Raw genomic sequence first — 22,443 nt, 5'->3', positions numbered from 1 at the left:
GTACAAATTTGCCCAAAATAGGGCATATGTTTAATATAATTTCGTTTAAATTCGTATTTTTTTTTGTTTTACTGTTTCTACGTTTTTTGCGATGCGTCCGCGCGTTGGGCGCAGCGCGCGACCCAAACGGACACGCGGACGCGGGCCGCTGTCCGGGTGTCCGCTTGGCCACCCAAACGGCCCAAAACGGACGGCCCAGCGCGTCCGTTTGGGTCAGCCGGTTGGAGATGCCCTAAGTTCCACGGCAGCTACTACTATATGCCGACCACTTTTTCATTCATTTTTTTTTTCTTTTAGTCCTCTTTTTTAAAATTAATGTTTTTTAATGTTTCTTTCTATGTTTTCAATATTTGTTCAAAATTTTCTGCATACATAGTTTTTAGAAATGTGCGATTTTAAAAAAAATTCAAAATCCGAAAATCATTCAAAATTTAAATTCTTTTAAAATTCCAAAATTGTTAAAAATCTATTTTAAAAACCGAATAATCCGAAAATCCGTTTTTTTATATTTGAGGCTGATGTTTTAGGTTTTTCCAAGTTCCACTGGGAGATATTATACGCCGAGCAGGTCGGCAGCGAAGAAGGTGCCGCACACCCCAGGCGGGGGTAGTGGGCCGGCCCATCAGTTTTCTCTTCTTTCTTCTTCTCCTTTGCTGTTTCACTTAGTTTGTTTTTTCTGGGCCGGCGCACTTAATTTTCTTAATCTAAATATTATGAATATTTTTCGAATCTAAACAATTTTCCAATCCAACAATTCTTTGAGCTTAATATTTTGAACAATTTTCGAAATCTGAACAATTTTTGAATCTGAACAATTTTCGAAATTTGAACAATTTTCGAATCTGAACAATTTTCGAATCTCAACAATTTCTGAAATTTGAACAATTTTCGAATCTGATTTTTTAAAATTTGAACAGTTTTCAAATTTGAATTTTTTTGAATCTGAACAATTTTTGAAATTTGAATAATTTTCGAAATTATTTTTTTTCGAAATTTGAACAATTTTCGAACCCGAACAATTTTCAAAATTTAAACAAATTTTGAATCTGAACAATTTTAGAATTTGAACATTTTCCGAAAATATAAATATATTTTGAAAGAATAAAAGAAGAAAACCGTTCAAAAAACGAAAACCGGGTAGAAAAACCGCACAGAAAAAGGAAAAACCAGATGAAGCAAAACCCAGCGCCGTAATGGGCCTGGCCCAAATAGGGGTGTGCGGTGTCCGGTCGGCACCGACCAGTGCGGTGTATAGGAATCGTCAGTTCCACTGCTGTGTATGCTAACTTTGTTGGGCCATGCCGGACCGAAAGTGACTTAGGTGAAAGGGGGTTGTATCGAGACAAACTGTTCACAGAATCCTTTTAGCATCACTCGAGTTAACATCTTCCTTTATCTAGCAAAGTTACCTTGGTTGAAATAATGTTTGATTAGGTTTTCTCTCAGACCATACTGAACATTGCATTCAACATTCTGAAACATAAGCTTGGCCTCAAGACGTAAGATTAGCACATCATATGATACCATAACATATCTCAGGACAGGTACCTATTCATAAGCATATATAACCAAAAAAAAAATTTAAAAAAAAGTAGCACCTAAACAGACTTGATCATTCGGGCAGTTCATTTCACTGAAACCTCTACATGGGTCAAAGCACCCTTTGTTCCAGAAAGGATACTTCCAGGTACACAAGGAGGCAGCCACTTTCTACCGTCACTCAGAGGTTCACATCTTCCTTTGTCCAGAAACGCTCCTTTGGTTGAAATCATGTTTCATGAGGTTAGCTCTCAGAAGCATAGCCTTAACATCTCTCTCAAACTCGCTGCCAGTTTGGAGAGCCCGCTGGAAAGTTGCATTCCTTTGGTCAGCATGCCGTGCATACAGAATCTTGTTGTGGGAGTCTATCCGAGCCTGCAAAAAGTTAACAAACAAGCATGTCAAAAAAACAGATTTATTATCTAGAAATGATGTAGTATGAGAGATATTCAAGTACATTTATTTTGTTCTCAGTGATCAGTGCAGCCAGCTCTTTCTCCAGCATGGACACAGAGGTCTTGAAGGCATCAGCCATTGTGTTAAGATCCACAGATATAAATGGAAGTGTGTACTGTATGATAGCCTTGTGGCGAATATCCTTGTACAGAGTCTCCAGGTGCTCATGCAGATGAATGTCCAGAAGAAGATTTGGCTTTAGCTTCTCAAGATGCTCCAAGCAAGATCCATAGCGACTGGCACAGAGATTCTTGTGATTAGCAAATACACAACACAAATCAGTTGCACAAAAAACTGTAACAATTTTAATAGGGTGAAACAAACAAATGCTTATCTCAAAAATGATGTAAAACTCAACTTTCCAATGAAAAAAAAAGGCAAAGTTCACAGCTTGAGCACACGTCCAAAAGCACATTATCCCACACCATAATAAGGAATTAAATTGTAGGCAACTATTAATGCATATAGGAGTAGGAGTCCTATCTGAAGAAGTATTCTACACGCGACTAGTGTACGATAGAGAAGGACAATAATAGAATGTTACACCTTGACAATGGAACAAATTCCTAGTCCCCTTTTCTTCCAGAACTAACTAATTAATTTCCCGTTGGTTAATGGTTTTGACTTGACACCATCCAGTGACAACAAAAGGAATAGGGCCGAATGTATCATATTAATCATATGATTCTATTTGAAAACAGAACACAAATTGTATCGACTCAAAGTTTATATTCTCCTTGCAGGCTTGTACTCCGATGATATAGTGAAGAAACACAGTTGACCCTGGAAAAAGGCTTTTTCCAATAGAAGCGTACCTTGAATAAAAATCATTGACCAACTCCCTTACTTCAGGCACTAGCTCCAGAAAGTTACGGAAGTTAATGTTGTCAACAACTTTGCTCTGAAAAAATACAGATAATAATCATATTATTAGTGTATAACTGTACAAAAAAATCCAGCAAAAGAAGAAGAAAAACAAGAGGTGAACCTTAAGATCTGAACGATCGAAAGAAGCAAGTGCACAAAGAGCACCATATACAGCCACATCTTGCGGAGCTATGACTTCAGAATAGTTGCTTCCTAGTTCAGGTCCTGTCTCAAGAAACTTCACAGAAATGCCAAGTTTTAGCAACAATACTTTCATTACTTTGTAAGTACTAGCCTACTACTAGGCAAAACAAAACTCTGCTATTAATACGTATTATGTTGATAGACAACCTTTATATGTAAATGGAATGTGTCTCAAGATGTGCGTGAACTACTAGTTGAACAAAACAACCTCCATAAATAATTCTCTTTTTTAATTAGAGGTGTGTAGTTATTCTGAGCACTAGTAAGTAGTAACTAAGAAGGTAAACTAAATTCCTTCATTTTAAGGTGGAGAAGTATATTCCTAGTGACCTGTAGTTGTCTGGGAAAAGGTTGGGGATGCTCTCGAGATTCAACCTAGAGCTTAATCCACGAATGACTATTGATAATTCTAAGTTCATTTACAATGATGCACTATAGTAATGTCACAGAAAAGTAAAGGAACAAACACATGAGCTAATCTGTTTAATGGGTTTAGGGCCAGCAACAAAAAAAATCATGATATATTTGAACTGTGGGTTTATCAAGAATATACTGCGCATCTGAGATTGCACGTAACAGATCTGACAACATAATAGTGGTGAACCTGAAATTTCACTTTTAAAATTAAACTAGAATTATCGATGCATTCAGAAAAAAATAATTTACAGAGTATAGACTTGAGTTTCTACGCGCAAGGAAACCTTAGCATAGGGGAAAAACGAAACAGGGCAGGATTCTGAAGGACAAACCTTACGGGCAGCAAGTTTGTATTTCTTTGTTTCCAAGTAGGCTATTCCTGCAGCTGCACGCAACTTTGCAATAACAATAGGTTCCAACTCGTCTGGGGTTTGCTCTGCTTTGCTGACATAGTTGGTAACATGTGCAAACTGTCCCAACTGAATGCTAACCAGAATCACATGCATACACATCTGAACTACATGCTTGGAAGTGGTACAATAGTCACGCGTGCGGATATAGCTTTTGAAGGCCTCGGAAAGGTGCCCATGACCATAGTAGAAGTCACCGATATCATTATAACCCATTCTGATGCTCTCTTTGATCAGGTGGGCCTGCATTTACAGAAGCGACATAATCACAGAGTCACTTGTTTGACAATGTAAGACATTAACGCAGAACAGAATTAATTAACACACCAAGGCCAGAAACAAATATACTACACCAAATTCAAATGCCAGTAAGCAAAGAAATATACGACAGAAACAACACTTTCATATAGGGCATAGATTTCCAATGTATGGTGTGCCTATGTTGCACAACACCTATCTCTTCTGCAACTTTTGTTTTATAGGACCATGTGTAGATGACAGATTTAATAGAATATCAATATCAAACCTTTACTAGGTCTGTTTCTTCTGGTTCACTTTAATACATGCAACCCTAGACAGCCTCTATAGCATACCTACATGACTAGGTCCCGCAATGAACTACACTGTAGACGCTGGCCACACCCCATCCTAAGAAATACCAAATTGGCAAGCTTAGGCTCTGTTTAGCAAACAACTTATACCTACTTCTACGTCTATGTATGCAGCAAATTATAAAACAGGTTAAGTATAGCAGAATTCGGCAACAAAACAAAGTGAGCCATAAGCTCCTCATCTAACTCAGGCTCAACATCAGTAGTTTGGCAACCCATCAAGAGCACTTCTGATCATCACCGGCACAAACAAAACCTTGTAACATGATCATGTAGATATTCTCTTTCTGAATTTAATTTTGAAAAGGTAGAAGTTTCCTGCTAGTGATGTTCATACAAAAACCAAAAAGGTCAAGATCTACGATTATTGCATCAGCAAGCACCTGCACTCGTTAATCCTGGAGCAGGCAAACAGATTTATGAGTTTGCAGCTGCACACAACCCTAAGCTTTTAACTATTGAAATGTTCCTAATAGTGTACAAATGGGAATTAGGGAAAAATCACATTTAAATCACATAAACAAACTTCTATTACATGCAAATAATGAAAAATCAGAGCTCAGTTGCGCATCCCCGCAAACGGGAAAAAGCAGTAGGTATGAAACCAAAACAGAGGTGCGAGAAGGCCGAAAACTGAAGGTAGCATGCACTGAGACTTTACAAACTGGGAGTAAAACGTGCAATGGTTAAGCCAAGCTTGGCACCATGCCAAGTCTTCTGGGTCTATAAATAAATGTAATGAACAAAACTAGTCAGAGAGGCGTTCAAAGAGACAACAGCAGAACAAAACTGGATAACAACTCTAGCTATCTTGTTTTTACCATGCTTCTTATAGCAAAATAAGGGGGGGTCGGATCGCAACAAGAGAAATTGTGTATGACTAGTTCAGAACAATATCCCAAATCACTGGATAACCTACAGTTTAACAACCAAATTTAACAATGCAGACCAAACAAAGTGCAAGGTATCCATCCCAAATCTGCTGACTACGATTGCACGCCACAAGCCAACACACTACGGAACAAACAAGGCGTGTATCTCGCAGAAAGCAAAGTGACAGACAGACCTTCACAGAGTAGGCAGTGCGTTGAACCGAAAACAGTATACCCAAATCATAAGCTACGCAGATCAAGCAGGATTACACAAACGGGCACGCCAGTGCATTGATGGATGAGAGCAACCGCATCATAAGCAGAAACTAACACGGACCAAGTAGTAATTGGCTGATGAGAGAAGAAGGTTAATGGGGGCTAGGGTTTCCGCACGCGCGCACCTTGTGGCCGTTGAGTTCGGTCTCGAGCTTCTCCCTGCGCTGCTCGGCGCGGCGGTTGACGTCGTCGACCCAGCCCTGGTCGTAGCGGTAGCGCGGGCCGAGGCGGCCGCCGATCCTTTGCGCGGCGTCGCGGTAGAGCGGCGCGTCCTCGCGGGCCCTGGCCTCGTCGTGCGCGATCCGCAGCGCCTCGAGCTCGATCGACTCCACCCCGCACCTCTGCGCGATGAAGAGGAGGCGCGGCAGGCGGGTGCGGCCCAGGTACTGCGCGGCGTACGCCTCCACGTCCAGCTGCTCGGCGGAGAGCGGCGCCGGCGCCGGCGCGGCGGAGGCCTCCAGGCCGTTCGTCGCGGCGGCCGGGACCTCGGGCTCGACGTCCATGCTGCTGGGGATCCGCGCTAGGGTTCCGGGCAAAACCCTAGAGGGAGGGGGAGACGGAACAGGGGAGGATGACGAAGGGCTTGGCTTGGAAATAGAGAGATATTATGGACAGATTGGTAAGAGTACGTTGGGCAGGCTTTGCGTATGTTTCCCAATTCCGGCCCGTAGGGTCTTCTCCGGCCCACGTGTTTACTGGGCTAACTGGCTGAAATAGCCAGATATGGGTGTGCTCGTGGCGTTCTGCCACCAAAGCATTGTCACTAATTAAACGCCCTGCAACAAAGGCACTACTAATTGTGTACTCTAGTAGAGGTCTCATTCTGTTTGCAACAGATTTAGTTGCTGATTTGTAAACAATAGAAATAGTTATGTATTGCTTGATGGATTGGGGATTTCTCACCTTTGGAATAAGATTTATTGGTGTGTCATTAATTTCCTCTCGTATATCCCCTCCATTCAGAAAACCTAGCACCTTCCCCTCAAAAAAAAAAAAAACCTAGCACCTGGGTGTTAAATGGGATCCCACCTAAATCCCACTTGTAGTGTATTTTGCTTTTTCTAGTGTAAAATTTGACACAAAATTTTGAACTATAAAAACTAAAATGCGCAAAAAGTGAGACCTCACCGGGATTCCACTTCGACACCCTGCTAGCACCGCAGCATATAGCTCCGGGTCAACCAAAATCCAGTGGCGTTGATAAAACCCCGTCGTGAAGCCATCTACACCTGGTGCTTTAGGGGGTTGCATGTGAATAAGAGCCATTTTGACCTCTTCTTCTGTAGAATCAGCTTGAAGATTAGCCTTGTCCTCGTGCACCACTTTCTCGTTTACTAAATTTAGGATCCTCCCTGCATTTTTTGGAGCTCCTTCAGAGGTATATAGGTTCTTATAAAAGCCCGGAATCTCCTCTTTAACCAACTCAACATCATCATACCAAGAGCCATCCTCATGTTGGAGGGTAGAAATTGAATTCATTCTCTTACGCTGTGAGTCAAACGCATAAAAATAAGCAGTATTTCAGTCACCTGACCTTAGCCAGTTGACACGTGATCTTTGCTTAATCCATATTTCTGATTGGTAAACTTCTCTCCATAATTATTTTTTCTTCAGTTGATGGGCCACGGTCCACTCAAATTCTTAGTTCCCAAGCTCCCTTCTCAAGTTACTCAGTTTCTTCTTGAAATCTCCGAAGGTTGCTGTACCCCAAGACGATAAGCCACTATGCATACTTGAGAGGGTTTTTGCAAACACCTCAAGACCCACTCCTTTTGTCAGCCTTCTCCCAGAGATCCACAACAACTTTATCACAACAACCATCGGTTTTGCCAGACATTCTCATATTTAAAGGCTCTCCTCCCAGGGATGATGATGGGCATGCTTCTTTAACTTAGTGTGGATCACACAATGATCAGACTCAACAACACTTATATGTTTAACTCGAACTACCTGAAACAAATTCAAAAGAGCAGCATTGCCAAACGCCTGACCTATTCTCTCTTTGACATTATCACTACCCTCTTGTGTATTATCCCGAGTATAGGGCAGACCATAGAAACCAAGATCCTGCAATCCACGGTTTTCAGTCACTTTTCTCAACGCCCTCATCTAACATTCTTCCCTATCATGCTCACTAAAATGCTCAGTGACATACGGTGTTTCATTGAAATCACCACTACACAGCCACTTAAGATCTCGGAGCTAGTGTAATCTCCTCATCAAAGCCCATGTAAGGTGTCTGATTTCCCTACGAGATTTTCCATACATGCTCGTTAACCGTCATGGAGTAGCAGAACCATCAACGTGATGCAAGTTAAAGCTCTTAATATCCACTTCGTCGGAGACCAGAACAGACAAATACCACCACTTATCCCATCCCTAATTCACTATCCACTGCAAATCCTCCAGCAAAACCAAAGGTGCTAGTTAACTTCTCAACTCTTTCACCAGAAATCTTTGTCTCCATAACGAAGAGCAAAGTGGGATCAAGTTTCTTCACGAAGTCGCGAAGCTCTCAAGCTAAAGGGTGATTCCCAATCCCCCTGCAGTCCGTACTTACGCAATTCATTATGCTCGGCGTGGCTGATTAACAGCCGACGCCGATCTGCTAGTATTGACAACATGCATACGTTTCTTCTTAGGATCAGTGACTCGACCTCTTTGAATCCTCAAGTCTACTTCCTCTCTTTTATTTCTAGCCAACTTCGGACCAACCATAACAATCTCTATGGATGTGTTCAGATTCGGAGTCTTCACAGAATCCCAGGGACTAGGCACCGTACTACCAATTTTACGGTAAACCTTAGCTCGCCCCCCACGCACATTCTGAATTCTCCCTCTTCCTCTAGAAAAATGTTGTTGCTGGCGGTTTTACGATTTTTCAGAGTGCTCCTCTCCCACTATTTTAGTGTTCTTTTCATTCCAATCATCTATTTCATAAGGCTCATAATAATCATCATATCCACTTTCTGCATGTGGTGGGCCTATATTTCTCTTCCCTTCTATTGGAGCTCTCAGGTTGGCACCCTATGGCAACAAACCATTCTCATCCCTCACTGTTCGTGTGGGGCAAGTCGAATCAGAATGACCCAACAAACCATAGGAGAAACAAAAATATGGAAGAAATTCATATTGGATATCATACTGGAACGTCCTCACCAACTTCTTCGAATCCAATCCAACCCACCGCATAATGGGGGTATTGACCTTAATATACACCCTTGCTCCAAGATATTGTGCACTGACAAGGCCATGTTTATTTATATCAACCTTCACAAATTCCCCAACCTTGCTAGCAATCCTCTTTCCCTAGGTTTCATTCAGTTTATTATCTGGAAGATCAATAACTCGAACCTGTATCAACAGTTTCTCCAATTGCAGCTCAAATGAGCGGCAACGAGATTCAAAATTCTCCAGGACAACATCAAATTTTGATACTGTCCATGGTGAATTCTCGTAGATGCGAAGACGGTCCCTGTCTGGCTCCACTTCCGCAATGAAGATGTTATGTCCACCATCATGGAAAACCAAGCCCCTAGGGTTTCCCCCAGGTAGGACGTAAGGCATTCTCGATCATGTTCATATGAAACTTTTTTGGTCCAGGGGCTAAGATTTTGCCCGCAATGGCCTAGGCTAGATCATCATCATCATCATCATCATCATCATCATCATCATCATCATCATCATCATAATCATCATAATCATCGAGAAGTCGATCCGCCTCCACCGCGATCAACTTGAGCTTCCCCATCATCTTTTCCACCGGAGGATTTACCTTTGTCTTCCGATCTGTCCCCGGAGGAGCCTTGGCCCCCTCCGTTCCACCATTGCCGACCGATGCCGACTCCTCTGCTGATGACATCAAACCGAGGATGGCACCCGCACCCCACGAGAATCTTCCTCTAGTAAGGCCGACCCCTTCCTAGCGCACCGCCACCGGTGGAGAAGATCTCCGGCGAGCGCCGCCAAAAACTCACTCGAAAACCTAATCGCCTTAGAAGAGCCGAAGCGTTATTTTCGGGAGTAGTCAGCTCTAGTTTAGACGAGGAATAACATATAACCTGCATCCTGCTGGGACTGTTTTTTTTTGCGGGAAAGATGATGATAATATCACGACAAACTTACAGAAAGATCCACAAGAAGAAAACATTACAACCAAGTCCTACTGAAGCTTGACAACATCGTCGTGGAGGACGAGTCGGTGGCGCGCCATTGCTGCTGCTGCTCCCCTTCAAACTCTGGATCGGAGACAGCCCCCGAGCGACTGGGAAGTCACCGGACACCGGTCCCAAAGGACCTACGCCCTCGAACGCCGAGATCGCGCCGCTCCACACCACCATCTTCGAAGAACTCTCCATCCGGCTCCTCCACCACACAGGAACCGGCCGGGGACAACTGTACATCGCAGATACGGAGACCCTTGAGCGCGAAAGACACAGGAGCTCCACCGCAGCACTCCTCCGAGCACCACCGCCGGAGGGGACGAACTCCTGCACCAAAAACCAAAACGACGCCGGCACGCCGCCGCCACCTCCATACCACCGTCGATCTGGACCCTAACAAACCCTAGACTATATACACACCGTGATCCGGGGATTCCCCAACCTCCTGCCGCCGGAAGCGAGGAATCCACCGGATCAACGGCGGCGAGCTGGGGACGCTGGGGGATCTACAAATCGCTCTCTTCTTCTACTGTAGCGGGGGGAGAGAGTCGTCGAGAGTCGTCTGTATCCTGCTGAGACTGTTGCTCTGCTCAGTGGACTGGCTGGCATATCTCCCGCTAAATAAAACCTGAAACTGTCGCTGTTCTTCGTGTGTTTGAGCTCGTGTGCAGTGGCAACTCTACGGACCAAATCTCTCAGCCTTGAGAAATTAACATACTCGACTTTGAACTGAGCTGCAACAGAGATCAGACGTAGGTGAATGGCGAGCGCATATGGCCGGCAGATGAGCCCATGATAGATAGTCCCTTGCACTGAGTCGATTCGTCGCCACTCCATTACATAATGTACTCGCTTGATTCGGCTCGATTCAGGATTAGCTGATATGATATTGCCGCACGCCCGCACTCCGTTCTGTTCTGCTCGCCATGGAGCAAACAGAAGCTGCTGCTCGTGTCACTACCAACTCGCAAAGCAGAATGCCAGAATCACACAACTCCTGACTCCTAGGTTGGATTAGACGCACCACACCAAGCACAATCAAACAAGGCCAAACCTCTCAGCTTAACTCCAACCACACAATCAAAGGCCTAAACACCCAGCACCACAGGGAGCGCTTTAGCATCTGCTGATGTCCACCTGTCGAGCTCGTGTCCTGCCGCCACGTGTGCCGCTGCTGACTCGGATCCACGCACCCGTGGAGTGGCACCGTGTCTGGTTCTATCCGATAGGAGGGGCCACCAAAAGCGCAAGTTGGATATATATGGAACCTGATATTTGAGGTTTGGGAAGGGGACGGAAAGCGCAGCCTGTTGGCGTCTTTTGCTCCCTGGAAGAGCCAGACAAAAGTGCTCGGACGCTGGATTCAGAACATGGTGAGCGCAAACAGCTGCCTGAGAGTGATGTGTCGTTGGTCGATATAATGAGCCGCGGCGCCAATAGTTATATTTGAAAATTAAGTGCTAGCTGAAGGCACAGCTGTGAAAGAGCAAAGAGATTTTTATGTCTAGCTTGATATTTTCTGTATCTCTTTTGGAGCAGATGATCTGGCTTGAGATATTTATCACTTTCTTTGAAAGTATCTTCCCATGGATGAGGACTTGTTCTTCGCGACCTGCAATCCGTTTTCTTTGTTGCTACGATTATTGTTCTCCGCACACGGACATGGTTGTGTCAATCGATGGAGGAGCAAGCTTGGTTTTCGTCCCAAATAGGCACAACTTGACAAATTGCTTGCCATTTCATCTCATGGTTTTTCTTTTATGTATCCTAGTCTTTTGTGTGATCTAGAGTCAGAGAAAGCTCGCTGGCTAACCATTAAAACCAATCACCCTTCAAGCTTGGATTCACTAATTAGGTGGTTGTTGGAGCCGGACAAACAAAGAATTGTTTAATTTTTCTTTTTAAAATGGATGTGCCTCGGAACAAGCTTAGTGTCAATCCTTTATTTAAACTAAGTTAGCACAAAATGGTGGTTTGCTAGATTCTAGGTCCACGGTTTCCATGTCTACATGCCACCAAGCTTACTTAATTTCATAACAAGGAGAGAATTAGGGGTCCTAGCTTTCAACAATTTGAATACACTTTTGGAGTACTAAGCAAACGTCACTACAACTAATTGCGCTAGTTACTTCAACCAAAACAGCACCACGACTAGATATAGATGACAACATTTCAAGTTATCAGACATTTTCGTGTTTTCCTACATGTCGCGGAATGAACCGTGTGCATGCGCTACCAATTTTTACATTTCTTATTCCTTGTTGAACCGCAAAAATCTGGCATGCCTAGGAAAGCTTGGCTATGATCTTACGGTCAGCACCATGGGGACAAGGAAAGTGATATGTCTACCTAAAGAGTGAGTTGTAAACTAACTCGAGGTGAGATGAATCGGTTGCCGATCGAACAAGGAACTTGATATTTCCTACATTTTTTCATGTTTCCCAAGAAGGACCCCTTGACCCCGACACTTGCACTACTCCAAATGGAGCACTAGAAGCACGGTTTCAGTTTTCACAGGGGTTTTAGTGAGAAGCCAAGCGTGTGGTGCGGGAGTATATCAGTACACGGTAGCCCGGCCTCCCGCTTCCCTCTTCCCACACTCTTCCTTCGCCTACTGGCTCTTCTTCTCCCTTTGCCGGGTCGCTCTCTCCCGCTCCAAACGCTCGCGCCGTGTCTCTGTCTCACGAACCTCCCGCACCCATCGAGCTCTTCGCATCCGGTTCCTTCTCCCACCTGCAAGACTCTCTGCACACTCCAGTTCTTGCTCCGCAGTGCGTTTCTTGGCGCGCTAGCTAGCTATTTGGTGTCCCGTCGCAACTTCTCGGAATTTCTAGCATGGGGGCGGGTGCTTCGGACCTCGCGGTGGAGGAGGCAAGCTCCGGGCTGGGCGACATGCCGGAGCTGTGCGCCGCGGAGGTGCTGCTCCGGCTGGGCGCGCCGGACATATGCCGGCTCGCGGGGCTCAACCACGCGTTCCGCAGCGCCGGAGCGGCGGACTTCGTGTGGGAGGCGAAGCTGCCTGAGAACTACAGGTACCTCATGGGGTTCGTCGATGGTGGAGAGGAGAAGGGAGGGGATCAATGGCAGAAGAGCGTGGTGGGGAAGAAGGAGGTCTACGCCAGGCTCGCCAAGGCTGTGCGGTTTGATGATGGCAAAAGGGTGAGTTTATTTGATTCCTTCCATTTTGGCTTCGTGAAACCTTTCTTCCCACTGTTGGATGGGATTAAGTTAGAATTTGAGAGGTTCCAACTTCCAAGTTTAGAATTTAAGATGTTAGTGACTTGCTGAAAGTAGAAAATAATGTTAAGGACCACCTCCTTATAAAAAACAGTACTCCAGTTTGATTCCTCCCGAAAAAAAAGAGTAGCTCTAGATTAAATCAGCAAATTCTTCTTTTTGTGCTAAATCGACACAAACATAAAAAAACAAAACACAGTAAAATCTGCCTGTTCTATTCTGTTTGGTACTATAATGAAATTTTATTTGATAGGAATTTTGTTTTACTGTTATTTGTTTAAGGTTAAGAGTTCCATACCTATGTTGCAATAAACTGAGAAACCATGAATTATAGGGCAATCATGATTTGGTCCACTTAGAATTTCTCATCTTTCTGGTATGCCAACATAAAATAATCCAAAGTATATATCTTGTGGTAAAAAAAAGATCTCTGTTATGGATTAGAGAATAGAGATTAATTCTATAGAACTTCTCTATTTGACTAGTTCTCGGAAATTCAAACGTGCAAGCATGTCTTCCTGGGTGTAAAAGGTAGCTTCCACATGTTCAAAAGTTTCAAAAAATTAGACATCTAAATATCGAACTCTGTTGTGTGCATTTAAATTTCTAGGGAAAATGTTAAGTATTTTGTAAAAACAACAAATTTAGTTCTACAATTTTTCATTTTAGGGCACCAATATTTTCTATAGGTGTAAAAAAATGTTTCCACGAAAGTATCCAAGAACATTCATGCTCGTATATTTTTCAGAATATTTCTTGGATTATTAAGTTTTGTCTCCATGTCTCTATTTTTTTCACTAAGATCACTTCTCCGTGTCTTTTTGTTTTTCTGACCAAGACCTTCGCCTAGCAGGAATTCTGGTTGGAGAAAAGCACAGGCATGATTTGCATGGCATTATCCTCAAAAGCGCTGGTGATAACGGGGATCGATGACAGGAGATATTGGGCTCACATGCCAACCACAGAATCTAGGTAAGTTTGAACTAAAATTCTGCTCCATAAATTCTTACATAGTACTAGTGTGTTGGTTCAGTTTTTCATATTCAGGATGTGTGAGGGTCAGACATCTCAACCTTGTTTGATACGATTCAGTATTATATCTACAATAGAGTTATATATTGCCACCGGTGATAATACTAAGCTACGAGAAAAAAGTGGAATATGGAAGCATTTCCCCTGTTTTGACGAACTTGTAATGATCAAAATGTCAGTGGCTGCTAGCGTGCTATACCGATGAGGTCAGCATGTATGCCAGCAAAAATTGACAGGAGACAATTGGTTGGAGACCGGAAATTTCAGTCATCGCGTCAATCTTTACTTCCTTTCCCTTTGAAATCCTGTGGTATTCAATATTCTGCACAGTGTGACCACCAAAACCATGGGCTTCGTATTCTCTTATTTTGTCCTACTGCTGTTTGGCCAGAGAGAAGTTCATCCTGCAGCAATCCTGAAAATTCAGTTTCCGCATGCAGGTTCCATTCCGTCGCGTACCTCCAGCAAATCTGGTGGTTCGAGGTGGTCGGGGAGATCGACTTCCGCTTCCCGGCGGGGACCTACAGCCTCTACTTCAGGCTCCGTCTCGGGAAGCTGGCCTCCAAGAACTCCGGCCGCCGTGTCAGCAGCGGCGCCGACAAAAAGGACAGCATCCACGGCTGGGACAGGAAGCCCGTGCGGTTCCAGCTCTCGACGTCGGACGGCCAGAACGCCGTGTCGCAGCGCTACCTGGACGACGAGCCGGGGAGCTGGGCACTGTACCACGCCGGCGACTTCGTGGCATCCGAGCACGGCCGGCCCGTGAGGCTCAAGTTCTCCATGGCGCAGATCGACTGCACCCACACCAAAGGCGGCCTCTGCGTCGACTCGGTGCTCGTGTACCCCAAGGGGTTTCGGACAGAGAAAGTTGTGGTTGGTGCTTAGAACTTAGAAGTGAGATTATTTCAGCACTATCGGGTTACTTACTTAGCTTGGTACTGTAATTAGAGAGCTTGGAGAAATGTAGTAGGATTTAGGAGATCGGTGATAGTTTGAGCTTATTGGCTGGTTCGGTCGGTGTTCAATAGTGAATCTCTACTTGATGGGAGGAATAGTACAATATACCACTGTCAAGAATGTCCATCTTTATAAAAAAAAAGTCAAGAATATCCATGTACTTCCTTGCCAAGGAAAGAAGAAGAATGTCCAAGTGCATTGTTGATATGGTAACCGTTGTGTCAACGACCTAGGATCCTACAGATGATCACTGGGTCCTTCCTACTTTTTTTTCGCAGATCTCTCACATAAATACTGAATCATGTCCGTGTGACAATGAAAGATAAAACTTTTCTCTATTGTTCAAGATGTCTTATGTTAGTCACATTTTTCTATTGTAGTAGTTTATTTTCAATTATGGAGCATACATACAATAATTATTAAAGATAACATGATAATCCATTGTGTAACTTTTTTTCTTCTCTTCTTTAACAACATGCAATGTACAAAATAAGATCGTATTATCAACCACCGTACGTGCCATTATGTACAATCCATGCATTTTAGATGAATATTACATGCCATGACTTGAAAGAGTCACACCCATTCGCTTGTGCGGGGCCAACAGGTGGGGGTTGGGGGGTGGGGATGGGCTAGAGAGACACTTTGGGCCACTGTTGGGCAAATGGGGTAAATATAAGCTATTTTTAGCCAAAAATGTTTAAATATACTGGAGATTAGGCAAACATTTCTTGGCCTGGGGGCGGTGCCCCCCCCCCCCCCCCACATAGGTCTGCCACTGATGACACGACTATCAAAAGTTCCACCATCAAGACGGTGTTCAAGCACTTCATATCCGAGATGAAAATTGTTGTTTTGGCCTTTATTGGTCATGCTCAGCAGCGAAAAACTTTCCTTGTTACTTTGTTGAAGTTGTCGTCTTCGTACTGATGACCTTGCCTTCATTGGGTGGTCTTCGGAATCAGGATGAAAATCCTTCTCCTTGATGTGTTCAATCGTACATACCATCGGCGGCGTGGGAGCTTGTTCACCTTCTTGAAGGTATTGTTGTGGAAGAAGCCGTCTTAATCGTAGGTGTTAAATTCATATTTTATAGTGGTTTTGTCGTAGTTATCTAAGTTGCGTACTCTGCATGTTGATGACTTTGGTCTTGATGCATTGTATTAACTTCAATAAAAAAATGGTTGTGTGCATCACGTTGATGCACATGCCAGGGTTTTAGTTTTCTTTTACAAAAAAAACATGGTACGAGCCGATCCACATAGTTTAGCTATGCTGCACATGTCAGCAGCAAGATATCTCCAGTTAACCGTTCAGAAACTCTCAAAGTGATTTTAGGCAAATAAATAACTCGAGAAATTAATGTATGTTTGAGTTTATAACAGGTTCATCAGCAGTTCTACACCACATAACAACACTGACAAGGCAGCAGTTCTACAACCAGGTCCATCGTGAAGCTCAATCTCATGTCCCACTCACTCATGCTATGACAGAGAAACCAAGTTCTGTTAAGCATTGCTATCCTCCTAATAAATTAAAACTCCCTTATTTTTCTTGGTCTGAGACCAACAAAGGTATGTATGAGCACGTATGACCACGGCAGCGTGATCCCTCTCAGGTCTGCTTCGAGCTTTTGTCTTGTTGGACGACCTATTCTCAGGGGAAGCCTCAGAAGCAGCACGATGATTCTCTTGGCATGCCCATCTCTTCCACGGGAGGCGGATCAACGATAGTCACTGACGCATCTCCATGGTCCACGAGGTGGCCCCTCCTCTCGCGATGCTCCTGGCAGTTTGCGCACCAGTGCAGGCAGCAATGGACCATACAAGGGTCGCATGGGGAGTTCTGATGGAAACGATGAGATTATAATTACAGATTAAGTAGCAATTTTCAACTAACAAATGAGGACCAGACAGAATAACAGGATGGATTACAATATACGACGAACAAAGATAACATGCTGGTGCAGCTTAAACTTAAAATAAACCTTTTCAAGGGAGTAGTCGAAAAAACCTTACCCGTGGAAGACTTGCCACGCTCTTGGAGACAAAAAAAACAATAATGAACATGAGAAGATCAGATGGCAATACTCGCAATACGCCAATAGCTAACATATTATTAGAAAAATAGTACAAAGATCTATCTCATGACGGGTCAATGGTTGAAGTGCGACGAGCTGCACATAGGCCTCAAATATGAGCAAAACAATTATGAATACAATGTACATTTGCATACATAATAGTATAGTAGTCACTATTCTTCCATATGAATATTGATGCATGAGTACGTGGAACAAGAAGAAAAAAGGCAGCGAATGGGTTCCAAATTTCACCTTGAGATGGTATTTTTTCTGGAGTTCTTGACGAAAAATTCCAGTATACGCACCACACAACCACCAACTAAACATTAAACCTTCACCAATAAGAAATGATGATCCTGGATCAACACCATGAAATATTGCCGTTAGAATCGCAAGCGTGATCCCTCCTTCCACAAAAACAGCATGGCAAACACAAGGTGCTGTCCAGGGAATATCCTCTCTAAGGGCTTCAACATTGCGCCCGAACAACACGCAAGGACAGAACATTCCAGTTCGGCCTAACATGAAGAAATGCACAAGTTATAGCCAAATAATATTTAATCAACTAGCAATATATAAAAACAACTTTCTAGACACAACCCTCGTCAAGGCGGACGCAATGATAAATGAAACACAAAAGTCAGAAGAACTATGTTTATCTTCGACTGCGCGATAATCACACTTGTAATAATGTATATAGACATTGGACATGATTAGCTAAAATAGAGTAAATGATTAAGTAAAACAAAATCACCATGGTTATGGAAAATATTGCAGAAATAATAGTGCCTCTTTTTCTTAGCCAAAGATAGCATATGATAAAAGCTCCCATTATGTTAAAGAAGGGCATGAATATGCATATATGAATCTTATTTTAGTGAAATTAGGAAAAAAAATACATGTGACAAACAAGCACCAAAATACAAATATGTACACATTCAAAAACTCAAAAAAAAGAATAACTATATAATCAATATGCATCAATTTAACATAGTCTACATCACAATACAGAATTCAGCACGTGGGGCATTAACATAACATAGACGAAAACTAGCTACTACTCCAAGTTGCTTAGCAATAATTTCACACAACATTGGTGTATACCATTTATTCCATGATTTATGATGAATAAGCATTCTCGTATTCATATTCTCCGAACAGATAGAAAGTGCTAAATAAAAACGTAAGTGCCACTTTACTCTCAGAATACTTCTTTTCCCAAAATGAGGATACATGGAGTATACTAAACGTTGTACTAAACATAGTTAAGTTCTACTCTTAAAAAGCAGGTATATATATATATATATGCATCCTAGTGCATTGGTTTTACTACAATCTTTAAGGTTTGATAATATCAAATCAAATAATTGCACAGTAACTAAAGAGTTTTAGAGGTTAAGAATTAACATCCCATTCAAATTATTTGCAATTGCGATAGAGTCAAATATAGATGGATCTAAACACAAATGCATGAAATAGTCATCTATGTAGAAATTTGTGGTCATCCTAGATCCATTGTATATACCAGGACCAATAAGTTTCACTTGCTTATTGCACTATAAATTTTCGGACAGCCGAGCCATTCATGTTAATGCAAGGCTAGTTTCCGGATGGCAAACCACTCATGTTAAGGAAAATATGTTGAGATTCTAGTTGGCTGAGCAACTAACTTTGAATCACAACTCAGTAGTGTAGTAAGTAGCCCACTAGGAGACTTATACTCAGAAAACACATGTTGATTGCAATGGGGAGACTACTCTATAATAGTGTACACACACACTGTTGGATGGTTAGTACTCTCTTAGTCTCTTCTTATCTTAATTCTTATTGTGGTATGTTTTGCATGCCTCCGCGAGGCACAAGAGGCCAGGGTGCTCCTTTTAGTATTTATGGTGCATTGGATCAATGACGTGTGTCAAATCTTGGAACTTGATCCAAACTATATGTAATCACTATTGAGTGTTCTATCCAAATATCTACTACTAGAAGATTTCCTAACCGTAGAAATGCATGCTCCAACAATGTTTTTATTGATCGACTAACAGTAACAATCACTGTGCAAATGACAATATATGTTGATTCAACATAAATGGAATAGAAGATGATTGTTCTAACAACCAGCATGTTGACAAAACAAACAAAAAACACATTTAACCTGCCGAGCAATTTGGCATATATGATAATCTAACTACCACTGACACCACCACGCCCTGTTGTTACCGGTTATGACATGAACGCACAAAGCAACAGGTACTTGTGGACATCTAGTGATGGCAAGGGAATAAGTAAGATAGTAGCCAGATAAGCAAAACCTTTTTAATCAGTCTAGGTTACAAACGTGAGGGGATTACAGTTGGTCCCTACTTTGATCCAATAATATATCGGCAAATGAACTTTTATCAGTATTTGGGGCATGATGAAATGAAGGAAAGATACATTCAATGCAGCTTCCCATTGAATTCGGATAATCTTCCATAATCTCTGTTCGATCTATCCCGTCCCTGGTAATAGTCTACGACTGACATTCATCGACCCATTGCACAATTCTGTCAGCGTTACAGGTAACCAATTAACAATTTCTTCTACAAAGCCCTGAAATCGATTTACCATGGGCAGATGTCCAGATCATTTGTGTTTCTTAACCCAAGTAGCCGAGGGGGGTCAGAGAATATAAATGGGAAGGGATCCGTTACATACAACTCTCGGGCTCATCGGTACATCCGCAGATTCCGGTGGTCCAGGGCTCATCGGCCGGTGGCTGGTAGCTCTCCGGCAGAACCTGGCCGCACTCGGGGCACCTCCTGCCCTCGAGCTGCAGAGCAGATCAAATCAGCGTATTAGGCAATTGATCAGGAGAGTGGATCGAGAATCGAATTTGAGATGGAATGAGAGGAAGGAGAACCTGTGGAACGTGGACGGGCTGGTTGAGCTCGCCGGGGAGGATGTCATCGGCGGGTGCTTCCTGGTCGCGGGTGAGCTTCACGTAGCGCGCCGGCGGGTGGCTCTCCTCCGCCATCGCTGTGCATTCCTCGGCATGCACCACGGGCCCGAGTCGCAGTCGCAGTCGGGTGGAAGGGCGCCGGGATTGCCGGACTGGTCTAAAATGATGCAAAGTACGTGGAGCCGTTCGCGTCGCGCGGCACCATCCCGCTTCCAGCATGTCGCCTTGATCTGACGGCCAGCAGCAGGTCGCACCGAGACCGACGACGAAAGACACGCACACATACACGCTCATACAACTATTTCTTTCATCATTAATCATCCTTGAGGATAAGTCGTGGCATTTCAGACACTACCAGTCTGGATGAGTTTGTTGCTCTATCCAATATGTAAGGGATCACAATCTCGCTTAAGAATCGAATACCATTGAGTTGGCAACCCTAATATTTCTTTTTATCTTAGATACAATCAAGATTTAAAATTGAATGCAAAAAAAAATCAATAATAGAATTACATGGGGAGATTTGCATCCGTGATACCGCTAGGGCAATGCGTTGTTGGAGATGGTAGGTATAATTAGTATCTTTCATGATATTAATATATGTTTTTTGTCGAAAATCAAAGGAAAGATTTTGTCCACCATAAAATACACTGAAATTCCTAATTGTACATGTCCGGTTAAATTTCTCTAGGATTAAAAAAAGGTGGCCCTAATCATGATGGCAAAATGCTCACATTTTAACGATTTTTATTTCAGAAAAATCAAAACTTTGTGGGGTGAATTTAGACAAATACATGCTTTTCAAGGCGGAGTGAGTATGAAAATATATGGAAGAGAAAAACACTTATCATATGAATGAATTATATGCAGAAAATCTCATGTGGAGTAAAGATGAAAATTGCCGAGTTTCAAGCTTGATAAACTCACCATATGTGTGTCACCGTCGACGTGAACATGGCCTTATTAAAAGCATGTTCCGTCTTAATGAGAAACATATAGTGCCATCATAGGGTTTAATCCCTAGTGGAACAAGGGAGAACATATCCTACGAAACCGAATGAATTTATGCACCAGCTGCACCCACGGGTTGTAAGCCTTTGGATAGAAAAGGAAGGGACAAGATGGGCTGCTGGCACATTTACACAATAGGCCCTGTAGTATTTCTGAATCGAAGGAATTGTACTCCAAACTTGGTCGTCTCTCTCCCTTGGCTAATGTTATGTACCTCTATAGAAGGCACGATGTTCTTAAGCCAAATTTGTATCTTTGATTATTCTTCCTGCAGATGATCTAAAAGGGATAGGGGATTTTTGATGGGAGAGACCAGAAGACTATTGAGATTGGGATCTCGGCTCCTTCAAATCATCTCTTCTTGTGCTCTCCCAAATTCCCCAAATCTTTCGTAAGTGGAAAGTTTCACGATTTGAAAAGGGGAAGAGAAAAGGCAGCAATGGCGGTGCGGGCGCATGGCACCGCGGCAAGGCAGTCGTGTCATCCATCTAGCTTCCCCGTCGAGATGGAATGGCCCGCCGACGACGCGAGCCCCGCTGCCGTTTCGCCCAAGGACGCGAGCAGCCGCGTCTTGGCCTCACCGGCCTCCGCGAATGGGCTCAACAATGGATACGATTGAACACTAACGGTGCAATTCGTTTACGCAACAAGGATCTCTTTGAAAATTGTACCAATAATAGTCCCCTTGGTCAGATCTTATATATTTTTCCATCCAAAGGCCAGCAGCTCATTTGTTCAGCCGGTGCATAGATTGCTATGTTTCACTGGATACGTTTTCTGGAACAAGGGTACCATGTGTGGTTGAATAGGAATCTTTTTTTTTCGCGAAACATAGGTAGATGCTCACACATACGAGTATATACTCACCTCTATGAACGCACGCTCGCGCACCCTACCTCTATAAGCACCTCCGAGAGACTGAGTCCGAGAAACTGATTCAACGGGTTTTGAGATTGACGAAGTCACCACGGACGCCTCGCTATCGACGGAAACGTCGCCTCACACTAAAGAACATTCCACTTTTTAATGAGATATCAAAGTGTCAAAGCTGGATAATTGTATCTGTCGTTGACTTTGTAGAATTCTAGTTTTTATTATCAACATAGTTTAAGGAACTATAGCATAAAACAGACCGAGTAAGTGCCTTAAAACCTCATGGCTCATGTAAATGTTTCCACGAGACACAGAAAATTCGAGAAGAAAGTCGATAGATAACCAGGATTGGAGGCCATTTCTTAGGCTCACTATAAACGCGCGTGAAGAGGTTCACCTAAGGGACATTGCAGCTCCACACTTACCGCTTCTGCGCCACCACCGATCTACCTCCCCACGCACCATCTGGCCTCATCACACCGCCCAAGCGCCACCAT

The 22,443-nt window shown here is 43.2% G+C and overlaps 3 protein-coding genes across 3 annotated transcripts; 1 reads left to right on the top strand and 2 right to left on the bottom strand.

Annotated features, from left to right (window-relative positions):
* Window positions 1-1,486: 1,486 nt before the first annotated feature.
* On the bottom strand, window positions 1,487-6,229 carry LOC127297384 (COP9 signalosome complex subunit 1). Its single transcript, XM_051327690.2, has 6 exons — window positions 5,778-6,229; window positions 3,816-4,136; window positions 2,984-3,100; window positions 2,811-2,896; window positions 1,997-2,231; window positions 1,487-1,914 (listed from the first exon to the last, which is right to left on the bottom strand). The coding sequence occupies exons 1-6, from the start codon at window positions 6,153-6,155 to the stop codon at window positions 1,729-1,731; spliced, it is 1,323 nt and encodes a 440-aa protein (XP_051183650.1). The 5' UTR covers window positions 6,156-6,229; the 3' UTR covers window positions 1,487-1,728.
* A 6,153-nt stretch (window positions 6,230-12,382) lies between these two features.
* Window positions 12,383-15,197, top strand: LOC127297383 (F-box protein PP2-A13). The gene is made up of 3 exons (XM_051327689.2): window positions 12,383-12,974; window positions 13,906-14,024; window positions 14,525-15,197. The coding sequence occupies exons 1-3, from the start codon at window positions 12,651-12,653 to the stop codon at window positions 14,967-14,969; spliced, it is 888 nt and encodes a 295-aa protein (XP_051183649.1). The 5' UTR covers window positions 12,383-12,650; the 3' UTR covers window positions 14,970-15,197.
* Window positions 15,198-16,370: 1,173 nt separating this feature from the next.
* Window positions 16,371-20,239, bottom strand: LOC127297382 (cell number regulator 6). The gene is made up of 4 exons (XM_051327688.2): window positions 20,024-20,239; window positions 19,819-19,933; window positions 17,374-17,639; window positions 16,371-16,886 (listed from the first exon to the last, which is right to left on the bottom strand). The coding sequence occupies exons 1-4, from the start codon at window positions 20,135-20,137 to the stop codon at window positions 16,710-16,712; spliced, it is 672 nt and encodes a 223-aa protein (XP_051183648.1). The 5' UTR covers window positions 20,138-20,239; the 3' UTR covers window positions 16,371-16,709.
* Window positions 20,240-22,443: the final 2,204 nt, after the last annotated feature.

This window comes from Lolium perenne, chromosome 4 (genome assembly GCF_019359855.2).
Source record: "Lolium perenne isolate Kyuss_39 chromosome 4, Kyuss_2.0, whole genome shotgun sequence".
Lineage (NCBI taxonomy): Eukaryota > Viridiplantae > Streptophyta > Magnoliopsida > Poales > Poaceae > Lolium > Lolium perenne.
Note: the sequence above shows the minus strand (reverse complement) of the source record. Positions and strands in the feature narration are given on the sequence as shown.